The sequence below is a fragment of the Oncorhynchus masou genome, unplaced genomic scaffold (assembly GCF_036934945.1).
Source record: "Oncorhynchus masou masou isolate Uvic2021 unplaced genomic scaffold, UVic_Omas_1.1 unplaced_scaffold_903, whole genome shotgun sequence".
NCBI classification, from domain to species: Eukaryota; Metazoa; Chordata; class Actinopteri; order Salmoniformes; family Salmonidae; genus Oncorhynchus; species Oncorhynchus masou.
The window spans coordinates 117,059-144,209 of NW_027015503.1; the positions used below are offsets into that span (position 1 = coordinate 117,059).

The 27,151-nt window shown below is 44.7% G+C and overlaps 1 protein-coding gene across 1 annotated transcript; it reads left to right on the forward strand.

Moving 5' to 3' along the window:
• Positions 1-440: 440 nt before the first annotated feature.
• On the forward strand, positions 441-25,967 carry fam117ba (family with sequence similarity 117 member Ba). The gene is made up of 8 exons (XM_064964076.1): positions 441-875; positions 6,162-6,313; positions 6,489-6,572; positions 10,498-10,611; positions 15,864-16,007; positions 16,122-16,338; positions 16,443-16,563; positions 25,396-25,967. The coding sequence occupies exons 2-8, from the start codon at positions 6,293-6,295 to the stop codon at positions 25,727-25,729; spliced, it is 1,035 nt and encodes a 344-aa protein (XP_064820148.1). The 5' UTR covers positions 441-875; positions 6,162-6,292; the 3' UTR covers positions 25,730-25,967.
• Positions 25,968-27,151: the final 1,184 nt, after the last annotated feature.

Consider the following 27,151-nt stretch of genomic DNA (forward strand, 5'->3'; position numbering starts at 1 on the left):
AGGGATAAAAGAACACGTTATCATGTGATAACGTACTACCATTGCTGCACTGTTATCACACATTTTCCAACTCTAGGCACATAGACCTTCAGAAAAATCACTGAGACATCGTTTGCCTAAGTGAGCCTGACCGAACCCCTGGTTCATGGACTATATCCGTTATATTGTGTGTTGCTGACAACTGCCTCAGTCTATTTGATTTCAGGCCCTGTTTTTGTTCTGTAATTGAAAATAATCAGTTTCCTTACTGTTAAACCCATATAGACCGGTGGGTTTTCGACCGCATGGAAACCACCGCACTGTTATTTATACGGTAGGTCTATGCATCGCCCCGCACACGCGCGCCTTGGTTCGTGGAGATCATCTGCACCACGCGCCCTAGCAACTGCAGCATCAGCACGAGCAGCGTGGTGACTCGCTACGACAAAGCCACGCACGGATCCGCTGTGACGGTCTCTCTCCGCTCTGCAAGCAAAGGATCTTCCACCCCCAGCCCTGTTATTTGTTATTTCCCTGATATTTTTCGCGCTAATCCGCAACGTGGATCCTCGCTACCTGAAATATTTTCATCGGATGATATATTTTCCCCATCACGACAAAACGGACTGCTCATCCTCATCATCAACAACACCGCGCGTTTCAGCAGGCAGGCTACAGCAACGCCCATAGCAACCTCTCTATGCGCATCCACGAGCCATCTGTTCATTACTGCTTGTTTGTGTCTATCGTCTCCGTCTCCGACATCTCTGCTCCGCTGTCGCCCTCTCCCGGTTCCTCCCCCTGATCCCCCCCTGTCTCGTCTCCAGGTTAGCGACAGGTCTCATCTTTCGCCTCGCTGCTGGGCACGTATCCTCCATCACAAGGCCTCTTCACAGGTGAGCCAATCACTGGATCTGATTATCAAACGGATAATACTACCGCTAATGAATGCACCGGTCGGCATTGATCATACATTTATCATGTATCTTCTCTTGATCATGGCTGTGTGTTCTTAATAGTGATGACTCCTGTAACGTGTTCCAATGTTTAAGAGTGTGGTCCTGCAGAGAGAGAGAGGGAGAGAAAAAGAGAGAGCACATTGTTGGCATCTGGTTTGTGTTTGGATCCAGATATACAGTATGAAGTGCCTTGGTCCCATAGCAACAGTGATGCTTGGTTCTGAGGGAAAGGGAGGGTTCTGCTGCCAAATATAGCTTCTCTGCTGGACCAGCTCTCTATCTTGTATTAGGGTTAATCTGAGCAGCATGACAATAACAGCAGACTCAGCTTGTTTCTGAATTGAAACAGGATAGAGGGCACAGGGGGTAGAGGAGAGGAGACAGGAGACGGGGTAGAGGGGGTAGAGGGGACAGGAGACCGGGTAGAGGAGATAGGGGGTATAGGAGACAGGGGGTAGAGGGGACAGGAGGGTAGAGGAGACAGGGTATCTGGAGGGTAGAGGAGACGGGGTAGAGTAGACAGGGGGTTGAGGGGATAGGGGTTAGAGGAGACGGGGGTAGAGGAGACAGGGGGTAGAGGGAACAGGGGGTAGAGGAGACGGGGGGTAGAGGAGACGGGGGGTAGAGGGAACGGGGTTGAGGGGATAGGGGTTAGAGGAGACGGGGGGTTAGAGGAGACGGGGTTGAGGGGATAGGGGTTAGAGGAGACGGGGGGTAGAGGAGACAGGGGGGTAGAGGAGACAGGAGGGTAGAGGAGACAGGAGGGTAGAGGAGACAGGAGGGTAGAGGAGACAGGGATCTGGGGACTGGAGGAGACAGGGGGGTAGAGGAGACAGGGGGGTAGAGGAGACAGGGGGGTAGAGGAGACAGGGGGGTAGAGGAGACAGGGTATCTGGGGACTGGGGGGAGAGGAGACTGGGGGTAGAGGAGACTGGGGGTAGAGGAGACTGGGGGGTAGAGGAGACGGGGTTAGAGTAAGGGGTAGAGGAGACAGGGGGTAGAGGAGACCGGGTAAAGGGAGGTAGAGGAGACTGGGGGTAGAGGAGACAGGGTGTAGAGGAGACCGGGGGTAGAGGAGACCAGGAGATAGAGGAGACCAAGAGGTAGAGGAGACCAGGGGGTAGAGGAGACCAGGGGGTAGAGGAGACCAGGGGTAGAGGAGACCAGGGGGTAGAGGAGACCAGGAGGTAGAGGAGACAGGGGGTAGAGGAGACAGGGGGTAGAGGAGACGATGGTCTGTATGATGGGTTAGGGTTGATATGGCTGGATTGGATGGTCTGTGTGATGGGTTAGGGTTGAGATGGTCTGTATGATGGGTTAGGGTTGATATGGCTGGAGATGGTCTGTGTGATGGGTTAGGGTTGATATGGCTGGTTTGGATGGTCTGTATGATGGGTTAGGGTTGATGGCTGGATTGGATGGTCTGTATGATGGGTTAGGGTTGACCTGGGTTGGATGGTCTGTATGATGGGTTAGGGTTGACTGGTTTGGATGGTCTGTATGATGGGTTAGGGTTGATATGGCTGGTTTGGATGGTCTGAGATGGGTTAGGGTTGATATGGCTGGGTTGGATGGTCTGTATGATGGGTTAGGGTTGATATGGCTGGGTTGAATGGTCTGTGTGATGGGTTAGGGTTGATATGGCTGGGTTGGATGGTCTGTATGATGGGTTAGGGTTGATATGGCTGGTTTGGATGGTCTGTATGATGGGTTAGGGTTGACATGGCTGGGTTGAATGGTCTGTATGATGGGTTAGGGTTGACATGGCTGGGTTGGATGGTCTGTATGATGGGTTAGGGTTGATATGGCTGGTTTGGATGGTCTGTATGATGGGTTAGGGTTGATATGGCTGGTTTGGAGGGTCTGTATGATGGGTTAGGGTTGATATGGCTGGGTTGGATGGTCTGTGTGATGGGTTAGGGTTGATATGGCTGGTTTGGATGGTCTGTATGATGGGTTAGGGTTGATATGGCTGGATTGGATGGTCTGTGTGATGGGTTAGGGTTGATATGGCTGGGTTGGATGGTCTGTATGATGGGTTAGGGTTGATATGGCTGGTTTGGAGGGTCTGTATGATGGGTTAGGGTTGATATGGCTGGGTTGGATGGTCTGTATGATGGGTTAGGGTTGACATGGCTGGGTTGAATGGTCTGTATGATGGGTTAGGGTTGACATGGCTGGGTTGAATGGTCTGTGTGATGGGTTAGGGTTGATATGGCTGGTTTGGATGGTCTGTATGATGGGTTAGGGTTGACATGGCTGGGTTGAATGGTCTGTATGATGGGTTAGGGTTGACATGGCTGGGTTGGATGGTCTGTATGATGGGTTAGGGTTGACATGGCTGGGTTGAATGGTTAGTGTATATTGTATTGATGGGTTAGGGTTGACATGGCTGGGTTGAATGGTTAGTGTATATTGTATTGATGGGTTAGGGTTGACATGGCTGGGTTGAATGGTTAGTGTATATTGTATTGATGGGTTAGGGTTGACATGGCTGGGTTGAATGGTTAGTGTATATTGTATTGATGGGTTAGGGTTGACATGGCTGGGTTGAATGGTTAGTGTATATTGTATTGATGGGTTAGGGTTGACATGGCTGGGTTGAATGGTTAGTGTATATTGTATTGATGGGTTAGGGTTGACATGGCTGGGTTGAATGGTCTGTATGATGGGTTAGGGTTGATATGGCTGGTTTGGAGGGTCTGTATGATGGGTTAGGGTTGATATGGCTGGTTTGGATGGTCTGTATGATGGGTTAGGGTTGACATGGCTGGGTTGAATGGTCTGTATGATGGGTTAGGGTTGATATTGGTTTGGATTGATGGGTTAGGGTTGACATGGCTGGGTTGAATGGGTTGATGGGTTAGGGTTGATATTGATGGTCTGTATGATGGGTTAGGGTTGACATGGCTGGGTTGAATGGTTGTATGATGGTTAGTGTTGATATGGCTGTTGGATGGTCTGTATGATGGGTTAGGGTTGATATGGCTGGTTTGGATGGTTGTATGATGGTTAGGGTTGATATTGTGGATTGATGGGTTAGGGTTGATATGGCTGGTTTGGATGGTCTGTATGATGGGTTAGGGTTGACATGGCTGGGTTGGATGGTCTGTGTGATGGGTTAGGGTTGATATGGCTGGTTTGGATGGTCTGTATGATGGGTTAGGGTTGACATGGCTGGGTTGAATGGTTAGTGTATATTGTATTGATGGGTTAGGGTTGACATGGCTGGGTTGAATGGTTAGTGTATATTGTATTGATGGGTTAGGGTTGACATGGCTGGGTTGAATGGTTAGTGTATATTGTATTGATGGGTTAGGGTTGACATGGCTGGGTTGAATGGTTAGTGTATATTGTATTGATGGGTTAGGGTTGACATGGCTGGGTTGAATGGTTAGTGTATATTGTATTGATGGGTTAGGGTTGACATGGCTGGGTTGAATGGTTAGTGTATATTGTATTGATGGGTTAGGGTTGACATGGCTGGGTTGAATGGTTAGTGTATATTGTATTGATGGGTTAGGGTTGACATGGCTGGGTTGAATGGTTAGTGTATATTGTATTGATGGGTTAGGGTTGACATGGCTGGGTTGAATGGTTAGTGTATATTGTATTGATGGGTTAGGGTTGACATGGCTGGGTTGAATGGTTAGTGTATATTGTATTGATGGGTTAGGGTTGACATGGCTGGGTTGAATGGTTAGTGTATATTGTATTGATGGGTTAGGGTTGACATGGCTGGGTTGAATGGTTAGTGTATATTGTATTGATGGGTTAGGGTTGACATGGCTGGGTGAATGGTTAGTGTATATTGTATTGATGGGTTAGGGTTGACATGGCTGGGTTGAATGGTTAGTGTATATTGTATTGATGGGTTAGGGTTGACATGGCTGGGTTGAATGGTTAGTGTATATTGTATTGATGGGTTAGGGTTGACATGGCTGGGTTGAATGGTTAGTGTATATTGTATTGATGGGTTAGGGTTGACATGGCTGGGTTGAATGGTTAGTGTATATTGTATTGATGGGTTAGGGTTGACATGGCTGGGTTGAATGGTTAGTGTATATTGTATTGATGGGTTAGGGTTGACATGGCTGGGTTGAATGGTTAGTGTATATTGTATTGATGGGTTAGGGTTGACATGGCTGGGTTGAATGGTTAGTGTATATTGTATTGATGGGTTAGGGTTGACATGGCTGGGTTGAATGGTTAGTGTATATTGTATTGATGGGTTAGGGTTGACATGGCTGGGTTGAATGGTTAGTGTATATTGTATTGATGGGTTAGGGTTGACATGGCTGGGTTGAATGGTTAGTGTATATTGTATTGATGGGTTAGGGTTGACATGGCTGGGTTGAATGGTTAGTGTATATTGTATTGATGGGTTAGGGTTGACATGGCTGGGTTGAATGGTTAGTGTATATTGTATTGATGGGTTAGGGTTGACATGGCTGGGTTGAATGGTTAGTGTATATTGTATTGATGGGTTAGGGTTGACATGGCTGGGTTGAATGGTTAGTGTATATTGTATTGATGGGTTAGGGTTGACATGGCTGGGTTGAATGGTTAGTGTATATTGTATTGATGGGTTAGGGTTGACATGGCTGGGTTGAATGGTTAGTGTATATTGTATTGATGGGTTAGGGTTGACATGGCTGGGTTGAATGGTTAGTGTATATTGTATTGATGGGTTAGGGTTGACATGGCTGGGTTGAATGGTTAGTGTATATTGTATTGATGGGTTAGGGTTGACATGGCTGGGTTGAATGGTTATTGTATATTGTATTGATGGGTTAGGGTTGACATGGCTGGGTTGAATGGTTAGTGTATATTGTATTGATGGGTTAGGGTTGACATGGCTGGGTTGAATGGTTAGTGTATATTGTATTGATGGGTTAGGGTTGACATGGCTGGGTTGAATGGTTAGTGTATATTGTATTGATGGGTTAGGGTTGACATGGCTGGGTTGAATGGTTAGTGTATATTGTATTGATGGGTTAGGGTTGACATGGCTGGGTTGAATGGTTAGTGTATATTGTATTGATGGGTTAGGGTTGACATGGCTGGGTTGAATGGTTAGTGTATATTGTATTGATGGGTTACATCAGTGGGGCACCTGCCTCAGACTGAGCATCTCAGCTGTTTACAAACAACTCTTGCTATTGTGTTAGAATGAAATGTATTTCTTATTTTCCCCTCTCTTCTCTTCCTGTCTTTCTGCAGAGAGCAGCTGATTCAGCTCCTCCCACTTCCTCTGGCTCCTCCCAGCTGTGGCCCCTACTGGGCACGCTCCTTGGCTCTTACCTTATTGTCCCCGGCCTCAGGACGGAAGCCACGCCCACCACACTCCCTGCATGAGGGACAAGGCCACTCAGGTGAGTGTGTGTGTGTTTTTTTGTTTGTATTCATGTATCTCACCTCTCTCTGTGGTGTCAGACCCCCAGTGTGTGTGTTTGTATTCATGTATCTTACCTCTCTCTGTGGTGTCAGACCCCCAGTGTGTGTGTGTGTGTTTGTATTCATGCATCTCACCTCTCTCTGTGGTGTCAGACCCCCAGGGCCTGGGCGGATGAGAGGAGGCGGGGGAGCCACAAGAGATCGGCCTCCTGCGGGAGCACCGACCAGCTCAAAGAGGTTAGTCACACTGTTCAGTCTCTGCCTTTACATACTGACAACATAGTGACAACATAACAACAACATAGTGACAACATAGTGACAACATACTGACAACATAATGACAACATAGTGACACTCCACATAGTGACAACATAACAACAACATAGTGACAACATAGTAACACCATAATGACAACATAGTGACAACATAGTGACAACATAGTGACAACATAGTGACAACATAACAACAACATAATAACAACATAGTGACAACATAATAACAACATAATGACAACATAGTGACACTCCACATAGTGACAACATAATAACAACATAGTGACAACATAATAACACCGACCAGTAGTGACAACATAATGATACTCCAGTGACATAGTGACAACATAATAACAACATAGTGACAACATAATAACAACATAGTGACAACATAGTAACAACATAGTAACAACATAATGACAACATAGTGACAACATAGTGACAACATAGGGACAACAGTGACAACATAGTGACAACATAATAACAACATAGTGACAACATAATAACAACATAGTGACAACATAGTGACAACATAATGACAACATAGTGACAACATAGTGACAACATAGTGACAAAATAATGACAACATAGTGACAACATAGTGACAAAATAATGACAACATAGTGACAACATAGTGACAACATAATAACAACATAGTGACAACATAATAACAACATAATGACAACATAATAACAACATAGTGACAACATAGTGACAACATAATAACAACATAGTGACAACATAATAACAACATAGTGACAACATAATAACAACATAGTGACAACATAATAACAACATAGTGACAACATAATAACAACATAGTGACAACATAGTGACAACATAATAACAACATAGTGACAACATAGTGACAACATAGTGACAACATAGTGACAACATAGTGACAACATAATGACAACATAGTGACAACATAATAACAACATAGTGACAACATAATAACAACATAGTGACAACATAGTGACAACATAGTGACAACATAATAACAACATAGTGACAACATAATAACAACATAATGACAACATAGTGACACTCCACATAGTGACAACATAATAACAACATAGTGACAACATAATAACACCGACCAGTAGTGACAACATAATGATACTCCAGTGACATAGTGACAACATAATAACAACATAGTGACAACATAATAACAACATAGTGACAACATAATAACAACATAGTGACAACATAGTAACAACATAGTAACAACATAATGACAACATAGTGACAACATAGGGACAACATGGTAACAACAGTGACAACATAGTGACAACATAATAACAACATAGTGACAACATAATAACAACATAGTGACAACATAGTGACAACATAGTGACAACATAGTGACAACATAATGACAACATAATGACAACATAGTGACAACATAATAACAACATAGTGACAACATAATAACAACATAGTGACAACATAGTGACAACATAGTGACACTCCACATAGTGACAACATAATAACAACATAGTAACAACATAGTGACAACATAATGACAACATAATAACAACATAGTGACAACATAGTGACAACATAATGACAACATAGTGACAACATAGTGACAACATAGGGACAACATGGTAACAACAGTGACAACATAATAACAACATAGTGACAACATAATAACAACATAATAACAACATAGTGACAACATAATGACAACATAATAACAACATAGTGACAACATAATGACAACATAATAACAACATAGTGACAACATAGTGACAACATATTGACAACATAGTGACACTCCACATAGTGACAACATAATAACAACATAGTAACAACATAGTGACAACATAATGACAACATAATAACAACATAGTGACAACATAATGACAACATAATAACAACATAGTGACAACATAATGACAACATAATAACAACATAGTGACAACATAGTGACAACATACTGACAACATAGTGACAACATAATAACAACATAATAACAACATAGTGACAACATAGTGACAACATAATGACAACATAATGACAACATAGTGACAACATAGTGACAAAATAATGACAACATAGTGACAACATAGTGACAACATAGGGACAACATGGTAACAACAGTGACAACATAGTGACAACATAATAACAACATAGTGACAACATAGTGACAACATAGTGACAACATATTGACAACATAGTGACACTCCACATAATGACAACATAGTGACACTCCACACAGTGACACTCCACATAGTGACAACATAGTGACACTCCACATAGTGACAACATAGTGACACTCCACATAGTGGCAACATTTTGACACTCTACCGAATGACAACATAGTGACACTCCACATAGTGACACTCCACATAGTGACAACATTTTGACACTCCACATAGTGACAACATAGTGACACTCCACATAGTGACACTCCACATAGTGGCAACATAGTGACACTCTACCGAATGACAACATAGTGACACTCCACATAGTGGCAACATGGTTACACTCCACATAATGACAACATAGTGACACTCCACATAATGACAACATTGTGACAACATAGTGACACTCCACATAGTGACACTCCACATAGTGACACTCCACATAGTGGCAACATAGTGACACTCCACATAATGACAACATAGTGATACTCCACATAGTGACAACATAGTGACACTCCACATAGTGACACTCCACATAGTGACAACATAGTGATACTCCACACAGTGACACTCCACATAGTGACAACATAGTGACACTCCACATAGTGACAACATAGTGATACTCCACATAGTGACAACATAGTGACACTCCACACAGTGACACTCCACATAGTGACAACATAGTGACACTCCACACAGTGACACTCCACATAGTGACACTCCACATAGTGACACTCCACATAGTGACACTCCACATAGTGACAACATAGTGACACTCCACATAATAACAACATAGTGACAACATAGTGACACTCCACATAGTGACACTCCACATAGTGACAACATAGTGACACTCCACATAGTGACACTCCACATAGTGACAACATAGTGACACTCCACATAGTGACACTCCACATAGTGGCAACATAGTGACACTCTACATAATGGCAACATAGTTACACTCCACATAATGACAACATAGTGACACTCCACATAGTGACACTCCACATAGTGGCAACATAGTGACACTCCACATAATGACAACATAGTGACACTCCACATAGTGACACTCCACATAGTGACAACATAGTGATACTCCACATAGTGACAACATAGTGACACTCCACATAGTGACAACATAGTGATACTCCACATAGTGACAACATAGTGACACTCCACACAGTGACACTCCACATAGTGACAACATAGTGACACTCCACACAGTGACACTCCACATAGTGACACTCCACATAGTGACACTCCACATAGTGACAACATAGTGACACTCCACATAATAACAACATAGTGACAACATAGTGACACTCCACATAGTGACAACATAGTGACACTCCACATAGTGACACTCCACATAGTGACACTCCACATAGTGGCAACATAGTGACACTCTACATAATGGCAACATAGTTACACTCCACATAGTGACACTCCACATAGTGGCAACATAGTGACACTCTACATAATGGCAACATAGTTACACTCCACATAGTGACAACATAGTGACACTCCACATAGTGACAACATAGTGACAACATAGTGACACTCCACATAGTGACACTCCACATAGTGAGAACATAGTGACAACATAGTGACACTCCACAGTGACAACATAGTGACACTCCATAGTGACACTCCACAGTGACAACTCTCCACATCTTAGTGGTAAAGACAACAACATCCTATCAATACACCCCCTAACCCAGTAACTCTTCTATCCTCCAGATTGCTAAATTGCGACAGCAACTCCAGCGCAGTAAGCGCAGCAGTCGTCACCGCAGGGACAAGGACCGCAGGTCCCCCTTCAACGGGAGTCATGCTGCCATCATCCAGTCACAGGTAACCTGAGCACCATTACAGAGAGTACCCTAACCTTTAGTTACAGAGAGTAACCTAACCTTTAGTTATAGAGAGTACCCTAACCTTTAGTTACAGGGAGTACCCTAACCCTAACATTTAGTAACAGAGAGTACCCTAACCTTTAGTTACAGGGAGTACCCTAACCCTAACATTTAGTAACAGAGAGTACCCTGACCTTTAGTTACAGAGAGTAACCTAACCTTTAGTTACAGAGAGTACCCTAACATTTAGTTACAGAGAGTAACCTAACCTTTAGTTACAGAGAGTAACCTAACCTTTAGTAACAGAGAGTACCCTAACATTTAGTAACAGAGAGTACCCTAACCTTTAGTTATAGAGAGTACCCTAACCTTTAGTTACAGAGAGTACCCTAACATTTAGTTACAGAGTACCCTAACCTTTAGTTAAAGAGAGTACCCTAACCTTTAGTTACAGAGAGTACCCTAACATTTAGTTACAGAGAGTAACCTAACCTTTAGTAACAGAGAGTACCCTAACATTTAGTTACAGAGTACCCTAACCTTTAGTTACAGAGAGTACCCTAACCTTTAGGTTACAGAGAGTAACCTAACATTTAGTTACAGAGAGTACCCTAACCTTTAGTTATAGAGAGTACCCTAACCCTAACATTTAGTAACAGAGAGTACCCTGACCTTTAGTTACAGAGAGTACCCTGACCTTTAGTAACAGAGAGTACCCTAACCTTTAGTTAAAGAGAGTACCCTAACCTTTAGTTACAGAGACTACCCTAACCTTTAGTTACAGAGACTACCCTAACCTTTAGTTACAGAGAGTACCCTAACATTTAGTAACAGAGAGTACCCTAACCTTTAGTTACAGCGAGTACCCAAACCTTTAGTTACAGAGAGTACCCTAACCTTTAGTTACAGAGAGTACCCTAACCTTTAGTTATAGAGAGTACCCTAACCCTAACATTTAGTAACAGAGAGTACCCTAACCTTTAGTTACAGAGAGTAACCTAACCTTTAGTAACAGAGAGTACCCTAACATTTAGTAACAGAGAGTACCCTAACCTTTAGTTATAGAGAGTACCCTAACCTTTAGTTACAGAGAGTACCCTAACATTTAGTTAAAGAGAGTACCCTAACCTTTAGTTACAGAGAGTACCCTAACATTTAGTTACAGATAGTAACCTAACCTTTAGGAACAGAGAGTACCCTAACATTTAGTTACAGAGAGTACCCTAACCTTTAGTTAAAGAGAGTACCCTAACCTTTAGTTACAGAGAGTACCCTAACCTTTAGTTACAGAGAGTAACCTAACCTTTAGTAACAGAGTACCCTAACATTTAGTTACAGAGAGTACCCTAACCTTTAGTTATAGAGAGTACCCTAACCCTAACATTTAGTAACAGAGAGTACCCTGACCTTTAGTTACAGAGAGTACCCTGACCTTTAGTAACAGAGAGTACCCTAACCTTTAGTTAAAGGGAGTACCCTAACATTTAGTTACAGAGTACCCTAACCTTTAGTTAAAGAGAGTACCCTAACCTTTAGTTACAGAGAGTACCCTGACCTTTAGTAACAGAGAGTACCCTAACCTTTAGTTACAGAGAGTACCCTAACCTTTAGTTACAGAGAGTACCCTAACCTTTAGTTACAGAGAGTACCCTAACATTTAGTAACAGAGAGTACCCAAACCTTTAGTTACAGCGAGTACCCAAACCTTTAGTTACAGAGAGTACCCTGACCTTTAGTAACAGAGAGTACCCTAACCTTTAGTTACAGAGAGTACCCTAACCTTTAGTTACAGAGAGTACCCTAACCTTTAGTTACAGAGAGTACCCTAACCTTTAGTTACAGAGAGTACCCTAACCTTTAGTTACAGAGAGTACCCTAACCTTTAGTTACAGAGAGTACCCTAACCTTTAGTTACAGAGAGTACCCTAACCTTTAGTTACAGAGAGTACCCTAACCTTTAGTTACAGAGAGTACCCTAACCTTTAGTTACAGAGAGTACCCTAACCTTTAGTTACAGAGAGTACCCTAACCTTCAGTTACAGAGAGTACCCTAACCTTTAGTTACAGAGAGTACCCTAACCCTAACATTTAGTAACAGAGTACCCTAACATTTAGTAACAGAGAGTACCCTAACCTTTAGTTACAGATAGTACCCTAACATTTAGTAACAGAGAGTACCCTAATATTTAGTAACAGAGAGTACCCTGACCTTTAGTACAGAGAGTACCCTAACCTTTAGTTACAGAGAGTACCCTAACCTTTAGTTACAGAGAGTACCCTATCCCTCACCTTTAGTTACAGAGAGTAGCCTAACCTTTAGTTACAGATAGTACCCTAACATTTAGTAACAGAGAGTACCCTAATATTTAGTAACAGAGAGTACCCTGACCTTTAGTACAGAGAGTACCCTAACCTTTAGTTACAGAGAGTACCCTAACCTTTAGTTATAGAGAGTACCCTATCCCTCACCTTTAGTTACAGAGAGTAGCCTAACCCTAAGCTTAGGTTATAGAGAGTACCCAATACTTTAGTTACAGAGAGTACCCTAACCCTAACCTTTAGTAACAGAGAGTACCCTAACCTTTAGCTACAGAGAGTGCCCTAACCTTTAGTTATAGAGAGTAACCTAACCTTTAGTTACAGAGAGTACCCTAACCTTTAGCTACAGAGAGTACCCTGACCTTTAGTTATAGAGAGTACCCTAACCCTAACATTTAGTTACAGAGAGTACCCTAACCTTTAGTTACAGAGAGTACCCTAATCTTTAGTTACAGAGAGTACCCTAACCTTTAGTTACAGAGAGTACCCTAACCTTTAGCTACAGAGAGTACCCTAACCCTAACATTTAGTTACAGAGAGTACCCTAACCTTTAGTTACAGAGAGTACCCTGACCTTTAGTTACAGAGAGTACCCTGACCTTTAGTTACAGAGAGTACCCTAACCCTAACATTTAGTTACAGAGAGTACCCAAACCTTTAGTTACAGAGAGTACCCTAACCTTAAGTTATAGAGAGTAACCTAACCTTTAGTTACAGAGAGTAACCTAACCTTTAGTTACAGAGAGTACCCTACCCTAACCTTTAGTTACAGAGAGTACCCTAACATTTAGTTACAGAGAGTACCCTGACATTTAGTTACAGAGAGTACCCTAACCTTTAGTTACAGAGAGTACCCAAACCTTTAGCTACAGAGAGTACCCTAACCCTAACATTTAGTTACAGAGAGTTCCCTAACCTTTAGTTACAGAGAGTACCCTAACCCTAACCTTTAGTTATAGAGAGTACCCTAACCTTTAGTTATAGAGAGTACCCTAACCTTTAGTTAGAGAGTACCCTAACCTTTAGTTCCAGAAAGTACCCTAACCTTTAGTTACATAGAGTACCCTAACCTTTAGTTACAGAGAGTACCCTAACCCTAACATTTAGTTACAGAGAGTACCCTAACCTTTAGTTATAGAGAGTACCCTAACCCTAAGTTACAGAGAGTTCCCTAACCTTTAGTTATAGAGAGTACCCTAACCCTAACCTTTAGTTAGAGAGTACCCTAACCTTTAGTTACAGAGAGTACTAACCTTTAGGGTTAACCATCTTAAGGGTTAACCCTAACCCCATCTCTAAGGGTCTAACCCCATCTCTAAGGGTTAACCCTAACCCCATCTCTAAGGGTTAACCCTAACCCCATCTCTAAGGGTTAACCCTAACCCCATCTCTAAGGGTTAACCCTAACCCCATCTCTAAGGGTTAACCCTAACCCCATCTCTAAGGGTTAACCCTAACCCCATCTCTAAGGGTTAACCCTAACCCCATCTCTAAGGGTTAACTCTAACCCCATCTCTAAGGGTTAACTCTAACCCCATCTCTAAGGGTTAACCCTAACCCCATCTCTCAGGGTTAACCCTAAATCTCTCAGGGTTAACCCTAACCCCATCTCTAAGGGTTAACCCTAACCCCATCTCTCAGGGTTAAGGGTTAACCCTAACCCCATCTCTCAGGGTTAAGGGTTAACCCTAACCCCATCTCTCAGGGTTAAGGGTTAAATCTCTAAGGGTTAACCCTAACCCCCATCTCTAAGGGTTAACCCTAACCCCATCTCTAAGGGTTAACTCTAACCCCATCTCTAAGGGTTAACCCTAACCCCATCTCTAAGGGTTAACCCCATCTCTAAGGGTTTAACCCTATCTCTAAGGGTTAACCCTAACCCCATCTCTCAGGGTTAACCCTAACCCCATCTCTCTAACCCTATCTCTAAGGGTTAACCCTAACCCCATCTCTCTGGGTTAACCCTAACCCCATCTCTCAGGGTTAACCCTAACCCCTATCTCTAAGGGTTAACCCTATCTCTAAGGGTTAACCCTAACCCCATCTCTAAGGGTTAACCCTAACCCCATCTCTAAGGGTTAACCCTAAATCTCTAAGGGTTAACCCTAACCCCATCTCTAAGGGTTAACCCCATCTCTAAGGGTTAACCCTAACCCCATCTCTAAGGGTTAACCCTAACCCCCATCTCTAAGGGTTAACCCTATCTCTAAGGGTTAACCCTAACCCCATCTCTAAGGGTTAACCCTAACCCCATCTCTAAGGGTTAACCCTAACCCCATCTCTAAGGGTTAACCCTAACCCCATCTCTAAGGGTTAACTCTAACCCCATCTCTAAGGGTTAACTCTAACCCCATCTCTAAGGGTTAACCCTAACCCCATCTCTAAGGGTTAACCCTAACCCCCATCTCTAAGGGTTAATCATCCCTAAGGGTTAACCCTAAGGGTTAACCCCATCTCTAAGGGTTAACCCTAACCCCATCCCTAAGGGTTAACCCTAACCCCATCCCTAAGGGTTAACTCTAACCCCATCTCTAAGGGTTAACCCTAACCCCATCTCTAAGGGTTAACTCTAACCCCATCTCTAAGGGTTAACCCCATCTCTAAGGGTTAACCCTAACCCCATCTCTAAGGGTTAACCCTAACCCCATCTCTAAGGGTTAACCCTATCTCTAAGGGTTAACTCTAACCCCCATCTCTAAGGGTTAACCCTAACCCCCATCTCTAAGGGTTAACCCTAACCCCATCCCTAAGGGTTAACCCCATCTCTAAGGGTTAACTCTAACCCCATCCCTAAGGGTTAACCCTAACCCCCATCTCTAAGGGTTAACCCCATCTCTAAGGGTTAACCCTATCTCTAAGGGTTAACTCTAACCCCATCCCTAAGGGTTAACCCTAACTCAACCACTAACCTTTCCCCTGTCTGTATGTAAGGCCCAGATGCCCAATAAGACCATCCTGATCCCCGTCCCCAAGTCGACGGCGCCGCGCTTCAGGAACAGTGTGGAGGGTCTCAACCAGGAGATTGAACGCATCATCATCCGTGACACACCACAACTACGAGATGAGGTTATTATTGTGAGTCCTTGTTCTTGTTAACACACACACACACACACACACACACACACACACACACACACACACACACACACACAAATCAACTGTTGTTATTTGTGTGTGCTTTGGGTTCAGCCCCAAGATGTCCCAGATGGGCACCGTGCCCCCCCACCCCTCCCCCCCCAGCGCAGCAGCTCCACCCGAAGCATTGACACACAGACCCCCTCAGGAGGGGGCCTCGGTGGCGGTAAGCATAGCAACAGCAGCAGCCGGCCCGACTCCATCTCTCCCTCCTACCTCACCATCCTCAACGATATGGGAGGAGGCAGCCCCTACCCCGCAGAGGAGAAAGGTACACACATACACATTTCCATAGCTTTGTCCCCCCCTCACCCTGAATATTGTGACTGACCTGCTCTCTCTGTCTCTCTCTCCGTCTGTCTGTCTGTCCCTCAGAACTGGGTCCCTGCTCACCTCTCCCGAAGTATGCAGCGTCTCCGAAGCCCAACAACAGCTACATGTTCAAGAGGGAGCCGCCGGAGGGCTGTGAGAAGGTCAAGGTCTTTGAGGAGTCACTGTGAGTACAGCCTAACCTTAACCTCTAACCCTAACCCCTGACCCTAAACATCCTGAGGGCTGTGAGAGTACACCTTAACCTCTAACCCTAACCCCTGACCCTAAACGTCCTGAGGGCTGTGAGAGTACACCTTAACCTCTAACCCTAAACGTCAACAAGCACTTACAAGCACAGCACTTACACAAATGACTGAGGATTGGCTGAGAGAAGTTGATGATAAAATGATTGTGGGGACTGTCTTGTTAGACTTCAGTGCAGCTTTTGACATTATTGAACATAGTCTGCTGCTGGAAAAACGTGTCAATCACCACCTTCCGGAGACACCTGAAACCCCACCTCTTCAAGGAATACCTAGGATAGGATAAAGTAATCCTTCTCACCCCCCCCCCCTTAAATGATTTAGATGCACTATTGTAAAGTGGCTGTTCCACTGGATGTCAGAAGGTGAATTCACCAATTTGTAAGTCGCTCTGGATAAGAGCGTCTGCTAAATGACTTAAATGTATGTAAATGTAAATGTACTAACCCCCTGCTATAATGTGGATAAAGAGTTACTTGTCTAACAGAACACAGAGGGTGTTCTTTAATGGAAGCCTCTCAAATATAATCCAGTTAGAATCAGGAATTCCCCAGGGTAGCTGTTTAGGCCCCTTTTTAATTTTTTTTTTACTAACGACATGCCACTGACTTTGAGTAAAGACAGAGTTTCTATGTATGCGGACAACTCAACACTATACACGTCAGCTACTACAGCAACTGAAATGACTGCAACACTCAACAAAGAGCTGCAGTTAGTTTCAGAGTGGGTGGCAAGGAATAAGTTAGCCATAAATATTTCTAAAACTAAACGCATTTTATTTGGAACAAAATACTCACTAAACCCTAAAACTTCAACTAAAACTTGTAGTAAATCATGTGGAAATTGAGCAAGTTGAAATGACTAAACTGCTTGGAGTAACACTAGATTGTAAACTGTCATGGTCAAAATATAATAAAAACAAATACAAACCCCAACCCTAACCCCTTGGAGGGTTAACCCCAACCCTAACCCCTTGGAGGGTTAACCCCAACCCTAACCCCTTGGAGGGTTAACCTCAACCCTAACCCCTTGGAGCCCCTTGGAGGGTTAGCCCCAACCCTAACCTCTTGGAAGCCCTAACCCTCTTGGAGGGTTAGCCCCAACCCTAACCACTTGGAGGGTTAACCCCAACCCTAACCCTTGGAGGGTTAACCTCAACCCTAACCCCCTTGGAGGGTTAGCCCCAACCCTAACCTCTTGGAGGGTTAGCCCGAACCCTAACCTCTTGGAGGGTTAACCCCAACCCTAACCACTTGGAGGGTTAACCCCAACCCTAACCACTTGGAGGGTTAACCCCAACCCTAACCCATTGGAGTGTTAGCCCCAACCCCTTGGAGGGGTAGCCCCAACCCCTTGGAGGGTTAGCCCCAACCCTAACCCCTTGGAGGGTTAGCCCCAACCCTAACCCCTTGGAGGGTTAACCCCAACCCTAACCCCTTGGAGCCCCTTGGAGGGTTAGCCCCAACCCTAACCTCTTGGAGGGTTAACCCCAACCCTAACCCCTTGGAGGGTTAGCCCCAACCCTAACCCCTCGGAGCCCCTTGGAGGGTTAACCCTAACCCCTTGGAGGGTTAACCCCAACCCTAACCCCTTGGAGGGTTAACCCCAACCCTAACCCTTGGAGGGTTAACCCTATCCCCTTGGAGGGTTAACCCCAACCCTAACCCCTTGGAGGGTTAGCCCCAACCCTAACCCATTGCAGCCCTAACCTCTTGGAGGGTTAACCCCAACCCTAACCCCTTATTCACTACAGTCGTTTTTCATTTGAAGCATCTATTTATTTGCTTGTTCAAAGACATTGGCAGCTTTGTATTTGTAGTCAACTTCGTACCGAAGTGATTGGGGGTCACAGAGGGACAGATTAACTTGTTTAGCTGAGATCCTCTGTATATAAAGTGATGCGTAGGGGGAGCATCCTAACGTCGCAGCTGTTCTACGAGTGGTCTGATGCAGTCGGTAAATAACAAGCGTTTTCAAGTGCAACATTAGCAACAATGGTTTTGGGAAACAGCTCTGAGATGTAACAATGCTCCTTACGAAGGTTCTAACCATGAACTTAGTCTTAACAGCTTCTACCCGCAAGCCATAAGACTCCTGAATAGCTAATCAAATGGCTACCCAGACTATTTGCATTGTCCCCCCACCCCCTCTTTTACACTGCTGCTACTCTGTTTATTATCTATGCATAGTCACTTTAACTCTTCCTACATGTACATATTACCTAATCACCTTGACTAACCTCTGCCCCCGCACATTGACTCTGTACCAGTAGCCCCTGTATATAGCCTCCACATTGACTCGGTACCGGTACCCCCTGTATATAGCTTCCACATTGACTCGGTACCAGTACTCCCTGTATATAGCCTCCACATTGACTCTGTACCTGTACCCCCTGTATATAGCCTCTACATTGACTCTGTACCGTTACCCCCTGTATATAGCCTCCACATTGACTCTGTACCGGTACCCCCTGTATATAGCCTCCACATTGACTCTGTACCGGTACCCCCTGTATATAGCCTCCACACTGACTCTGTACCTGTACCCCCTGTATATAGCCTCCACATTGACTCTGTATCGGTACCCCCTGTATATAGCCTCCACACTGACTCTGTATCGGTACCCCCTGTATATAGCCTCCACACTGACTCTGTACCTGTACCCCCTGTATATAGCCTCCACATTGACTCTGTACCGTAATACCCTGTATATAGCCTCCACACTGACTCTGTACCAGTACCCCCTGTATATAGCCTCCACATTGACTCTGTATCGGTACCCCCTGTATATAGCCTCCACACTGACTCTGTATCGGTACCCCCTGTATATAGTCTCCACATTGACTCTGTACTGGTACCCCCTGTATATAGCCTCCACATTGACTCTGTACCGGTACACCCTGTATATAGTCTCCACATTGACTCTGTACTGGTACCCCCTGTATATAGTCTCCACATTGACTCTGAACCCGGTACCGCCTGTATATAGTCTCCACATTGATTCTGAACCGGTACCCCCTGTATATAGCCTCTACATTGACTCTGTACCGGTACCCCCTGTATATAGTCTCCACATTGACTCTGTACCGGTACCCCCTGTATATTGCCTCCACATTGACTCTGTACCGGTACCCCCTGTATAAAGCCTCCACATTGACTCTGTACCCCCTGTATATAGTCTCCACATTGACTCTGTACCGGTACCCCCTGTATATTGCCTCCACATAGACTCTGTACCGGTACCCCCTGTTTAAAGCCTCCACATTGACTCTGTACCCTCTGTATATAGCCTCCAAATTGACTCTGAACCCGGTACCGCCTGTATATAGTCTCCACATTGACTCTGTACCGGTACACCCTGTATATAGCCTCCACATTGACTCTGTACTGGTACCCCCTGTATATAGCCTCCACATTGACTCTGTACCGGTACCCCCTGTATATAGTCTCCACATTGACTCTGTACTGCTACCCCCTGTATATAGCCTCCACATTGACTCTGTACTGGTACCCCCTGTATATAGCCTCCACATTGACTCTGTACTGGTACCCCCTGTATATAGCCTCCACATTGACTCTGTACTGGTACCCCCTGTATATAGCCTCCACATTGACTCTGTACCGGTACACCCTGTATATAGCCTCCACATTGACTCTGTACTGGTACCCCCTGTATATAGCCTCCACATTGACTCTGTACCGGTACCCCCTGTATATAGCCTCCACATTGACTCAGCACCCTCTGTATATAGCCTCCACATTGACTCTGTACCGGTACCCCCTGTATATAGCCTCCACATTGACTCTGAACCGGTACCCCCTGTATATAGCCTCCACATTGACTCTGTACCGGTACCCCCTGTATATAGCCTCTACATTGACTCAGTACCCTCTGTATATAGCCTCCACATTGACTCTGTACCGGTACCCCCTGTATATAGCCTCCACATTGACTCTGAACCGGTACCCCCTGTATATAGCCTCCACATTGACTCTGTACCGGTACCCCCTGTATATAGCCTCCACATTGACTCTGTACCGGTACCCCCTGTATATAGCCTCCACATTGACTCTGTACCGGTACTCCCTGTATATAGCCTGGGACGGGACTTGGGATGGGACTTGGGTTGGGATGGGACTTGGGACATGGGTTGGGACTTGGGCTGGGATGGGACATGGGTTGGGATGGGACTTGGGATGGGTTGGAACTTGGGTTGGGACATGGGTTGGGACATGGGTTGGGACTTGGGCTGGGACTTGGGTTGAGACTTGGGACGGGACTTGGGATGGGACTTGGGTTGAGACTTGGGTTGGGACTTGGGTTGGGACTTGGGACGGGACTTGGGACGGGACTTGGGACGGGACTTGGGACGGGACTTGGGACGGGACTTGGGACGGGACTTGGGACGGGACTTGGGACGGGACTTGGGACAGGACATGGGTTGGGACTTGGGCTGGGACTTGGGATGGGACTTGGGTTGGGACTTGGGTTGGGACTTGGGACGGGACTTGGGACGGGACTTGGGTTGAGACTTGGGTTGCGACTTGGGACGGGACTTGGGTTGAGACTTGGGACGGGACAGCTGCTTCATGAAAACTCATAATAATGTTAGCTACTACAGTAGCTATCTAGCTAGCGTTTGTTTGAAGCATACGGCCAAAGATAATTTGATTCAGCATTGTTCGTGCAGCACTAGGTAAGTAGGTAGCTGGGCTCGGTTTCCCAAAAGCATCTTAAGAAGCTTCTTGGAACTAGACTTGGCGCTCTGGTACCGCTTGCCGTGCGGTACAACATATAACCCCACTCTGATGTTACAGTATATAACCCCACTCTGATGTTACAGTATATAACCCCACTCTGATGTTACAGTATATAACCACACTCTGATGTAACAGTATATAACCCCACTCTGATGTTATAACACTCTGTTACAGTATATAACCCCACTCTGATGTTACAGTATATAACCCCACTCTGATGTTACAGTATATAACCCCACTCTGATGTTACAGTATATAACCCCACTCTGATGTTACAGTATATAACCCCACTCTGATCTTACAGTATATAACCCCACTCTGATCTTACAGTATATAACCCCACTCTGATCTTACAGTATATAACCCCACTCTGATCTTACAGTATATAACCCCACTCTGATCTTACAGTATATAACCCCACTCTGATCTTACAGTATATAACCCCACTCTGATGTTATAACCACTCTGATGTTACAGTATATAACCCCACTCTGATGTTACAGTATATAACCCCACTCTGATGTTATAACCACTCTGATGTTACAGTATATAACCCCACTCTGATGTTACAGTATATAACCCCACTCTGATGTTATAACCACTCTGATGTTACAGTATATAACCACGCTCTGATGTTACAGTATATAACCCCACTCTGTTACAGTATATAAACCCACTCTGATGTTACAGTATAACCCCACTCTGATGTTACAGTATATAACCCCACTCTGATGTTACAGTATAACCCCACTCTGATGTTACAGTATAACCCCACTCTGATGTTACAGTATATAACCCCACTATGATGTTACAGTATATAACCCCACCCTGATGTTACAGTATATAACGCCACTCTGTTACAGTATATAAACCCACTCTGATGTTACAGTATATAACCCCACTCTGATCTTAGTATATAACCCCACTCTGATGTTACAGTATATAACCCCACTCTGATGTTACAGTATATAACCCCACTCTGATCTTACAGTATATAACCCCACTCTGATGTCACAGTATATAACCCCACTCTGATGTTACAGTATATAACCCCACTCTGATGTTATAACCACTCTGATGTTACAGTATATAACCCCACTCTGATGTCACAACACTCTGATGTTACAGTATATAACCCCACTCTGATGTAACAGTATATAACCCCACTCTGATGTTATAACACTCTGTTACAGTATATAACCCCACTCTGATGTTACAGTATATAACCCCACTCTGATGTTACAGTATATAACCCCACTCTGATGTTACAGTATATAACCCCACTCTGATCTTACAGTATATAACCCCACTCTGATGTTATAACCACTCTGATGTTACAGTATGTAACCCCACTCTGATGTTATAACCACTCTGATGTTACAGTATATAACCACACTCTGATGTTACAGTATATAACCCCACTCTGATGTTACAGTATATAACCCCACTCTGATGTTACAGTATATAACCCCACTCTGGTGTTAGTATATAACCCCACTCTGATGTTACAGTATATAACCCCACTCTGATGTTACAGTATATAACCCCACTCTGATGTTACAGTATATAACCCCACTCTGATGTTACAGTATATAACCCCACTCTGATGTCACAACACTCTGATGTTAGTATATAACCCCACTCTGATGTTACAGTATATAACCCCACTCTGGTGTTAGTATATAACCCCACTCTGATGTTAATATATAACCCCACTCTGATGTTACAGTATATAACCCCACTCTGATGTTACAGTATATAACCCCACTCTGATGTTACAGTATATAACCCCACTCTGATGTTACAGTATATAACCACATTCTGGAAATGCTACTCTCTCTAGTATGCTTATTGACCATTTTCTTACCTCCAGAAATAACGATTTCAAATTAATTTCATTGAGCTGCTTCATTCTTCTGGAGTACTTGGTTATTTTAACTGCCATCGCGTGAGCCCACCATAGTAGAAACTAACTCAGAACATTAAAACGAGCTCGAGCCGACCATAGTAGAAACTAACTCAGAACATTAAAACTAGCTCGAGCCCACCATAATAGAAACTAACTCAGAACATTAAAACTGGCGTGAGCCCACCATAATAGAACTAACTCAGAACATTAAAACTGGCGTGAGCCCACCATAGTAGAAACTAACTCAGAACATTAAAACTGCCGTGAGCCCACCATAGCAGAAGCTAACTCAGAACATTAAAACTAGCGCGAGCCCACCATAGTAGAAACGAACTCAGAACATTAAAACTAGCTCGAGCCCACCAAGCCCACCATAGTAGAAGCTAACTCCGAACATTAAAACTAGCGCTAGCCCACCAAGCCCACCATAGTAGAAACTAACTCAGAACATTAAAACTAGCTCGAGCCCACCATAGTAGAAGCTAACTCAGAACATTAAAACTAGCGTGAGCCCACCATAGTAGAAGCTAACTCAGAACATTAAAACTAGCGCGAGCCCACCAAGCCCACCATAGTAGAAACTAACTCAGAACATTAAAACTAGCGCGAGCCCACCATAGTAGAAACTAACTCAGAACATTAAAACCAGCTCGAGCCCACCAAGCCCACCATAGTAGAAACTAACTCAGAACGTTAAAACTAGCGCGAGCCCACCATAGTAGAAACTAACTCAGAACATTAAAACTAGCGCGAGCCCACCATAGTAGAAACTAACTCAGAACATTAAAACTAGCGCGAGCCCACCATAGTAGAAACTAACTCAGAACATTAAAACTAGCGCGAGCCCACCATAGTAGAAACTAACTCAGAACATTAAAACTAGAGCCCACCATAGTAGAAACTAACTCAGAACATTAAAACTAGCGCGAGCCCACCATAGTAGAAACTAACTCAGAACATTAAAAAAGCCCACCATAGTAGAAACTAACTCAGAACATTAAAACTAGCGCGAGCCCACCAAGCCCACCATAGTAGAAACTAACTCAGAACATTAAAACTAGCGCGAGCCCACCATAGTAGAAACTAACTCAGAACATTAAAACTAGCGCGAGCCCACCATAGTAGAAACTAACTCAGAACATTAAAACTAGCGCGAGCCCACCATAGTAGAAACTAACTCAGAACATTAAAACTAGCGCGAGCCCACCAAGCCCACCATAGTAGAAACTAACTCAGAACGTTAAAACTAGCGCGAGCCCACCATAGTAGAAACTAGCTCAGAACATTAAAACTAGCGCGAGCCCACCATAGTAGAAACTAGCTCAGAACATTAAAACTAGCGCGAGCCCACCATAGTAGAAACTAACTCAGAACATTAAAACTGGCGTGAGCCCACCATAGTAGAAACTAGCTCAGAACATTAAAACTAGCGCGAACCCACCAAGCCCACCATGGTAGAAACTAACTCAGAACATTAAAACTAGCGCGAACCCACCAAGCCCACCATGGTAGAAACTAACTCAGAACATTAAAACTAGCGCGAACCCACCAAGCCCACCATGGTAGAAACTAACTCAGAACATTAAAACTAGCGCGAACCCACCAAGCCCACCATAGTAGAAACTAGCTCAGAACATTAAAACTAGCGCGAGCCCACCAAGCCCACCATAGTAGAAACTAACTCAGAACACTAAAACTAGCGCGAACCCACCAAGCCCACCATAGTAGAAACTAACTCAGAACATTAAAACTAGCGCGAACCCACCAAGCCCACCATGGTAGAAACTAGCTCAGAACATTAAAACTAGCGCGAACCCACCAAGCCCACCATAGTAGAAACTAACTCAGAACATTAAAACTAGTGCGAGCCCACCATAGTAGAAACTAGCTCAGAACATTAAAACTAGCGCGAACCCACCAAGCCCACCATGGTAGAAGATAAAAGGCTGTACCTGTTCTGAGTTGTGGCCAAACTGGTATTACTCCTCTTGTATAGGAAAAGGGCACTCTGCTAAGTAAATACCATAAATAATCGGTGTCATACATTGTCATTCAACACTAATATGTGTGTGTTTGTGTTACAGTCCCAGACCCCTCCAGGAGATTCCTCCCTTCCTGTGTCCGGACCGTAACAAGGTGAACTTCATCCCTAAGAGTGGCTCAGCCTTCTGCCTGGTCAGCATCCTGAAGCCCCTGTTGCCCGCCCCGGAGCTCAGCTTCAGATCAGGGGTTAGCCTCCGCAGCCTGTCCCCCAGCTTGGTGCCTCTGGGTGGGGTTGGCCTGCACAGTCTGTCCCCCTCCATGATGCCTCTAGGTGGGGTGGGCCTCCGTAGCCTGTCCCCTTCCCTAGGGGTATCCTGGGGCACGGTCCACCAGCAACCCTGCCTGCCCAGACACCTGGAGGAACCAGAGAGCTAGAGCACCACACTTCTGCCCCAGAGGACAGACTGCTGAATAACATCACAGTCAGATAAACATAATGAACATAATACCCTGCTGATCGAGACGCCTTCGACATGCTAACTCCCCTGGTCATAACTGTCCCGTGGTTCGAACTCCACCCACTGGTCCTACCTGGTCCCAACGTTCCACTGATCCTATGTACCGAGAGGAGACACTTTTTATTTTCATTGCATTAAACCATGAAACCTCTCCACATTTTCAAATCATTATCATGAATCTTGAATTAAGATGTCTTCCAGTGTGAAGCTGGGTGGTTTCCATGGTTATCCAGGCTGTGTGGTTTCCATGGTGATCTGGGCTCAGAGATATTGTAGCAAAACTAAGATGGGTGGGATGAAAGAAAAACAATAATGTGTCTCCTCGTGGTGCCTGTCCAGTGTTCTCGTTTGTCTGCCTCCCCTCTCCCTCTCATTCCCTCCCTCCTTTCCTATCTCCCTTCCTCCCTCCCTCCCTCCCCCTCTCCCTTCCTTCCTCCATCCCTCCCCTTTCCTCCCTCCCTCCCTTCCTCCCTCCCTCCCTCCCTCCATCCACCATCCCTCCCTACCCTTTCCTCCCTCTCTTCCTACCCTTCCTCCATCATCCCTCTTTTTTTCCTCCTTCCTTCCCACCCTCCCCTTTCCTTCCTTCCTCTTTCCTTCCTCCCTCTATCCCTCCCCTTTCCTCCCACGGATGGTTGTTGTCCTTGATCTTTTTGGCCTTCCTGTGACATTGTGTGCTGTAGGTGTCCTGGAGGGCAGGTAGTTTGCCCCCGGTGATGCGTTTGGCAGACCGCACCACCCTCTGTAGAGCCCTGCGGTTGTGGGCGGTGCAGTTGCCGTACCAGGCGGTGATACAGCCCGACATGATGCTCTCAATTGTGCATCTGTAAAAGTATGTGAGGGTTTTAGGTGCCAATTCAAATTTCTTCAGCCTAAGAGGCGCTGTTACTTTACTGTGCCTGCCATGGGGAAGTGTCTGAAATGTATTGGATCTGGAGATAATGAGGCACTGTGTTTGTATTTTAGGCAACAATGAGAACTGGTTTAAAATAGTAATAAAATAACATTATTACTAGATTGGTTAGTGGTCATTTAAGGTTGGTTAGGGGTCATTGAAGGTGGGTTAGGCGATATTTCAAGGTTGGTTGGGGGTAATTTACAGTTGGTTGGGGGTTTAGGGGACATTTAAGGTTGGTTAGGGGTTTAAGGTTGGTTAGGGGACATTTAAGGTTGGTTAGGGGTCATCTAAGGTTGGTTACGGGTCAATTTAAGGTTGGTTAGGGGGTTAGGGGTCATTTAAGGTGGGTTGGGGGGCTAGGGGTCATTTAAGGTTGGTTAGGGGTCATTTAAGGTTGGTTAGGGGGTTAGGGGTCATTTAAGGTTGGTTAGGGGTCATTTA

Excerpts from the sequence above, each read along its gene's own strand:
- fam117ba (XM_064964076.1), top strand. The coding sequence starts at position 6,293 with ATGAGGGACAAGGCCACTCAG. Across the intron at positions 6,314-6,488 it reads TGAGGGACAAGGCCACTCAG|ACCCCCAGGGCCTGGGCGGA; the intron begins GTGAGTGTGTGT and ends CTGTGGTGTCAG. Across the intron at positions 16,339-16,442 it reads CTACCCCGCAGAGGAGAAAG|AACTGGGTCCCTGCTCACCT; the intron begins GTACACACATAC and ends TCTGTCCCTCAG.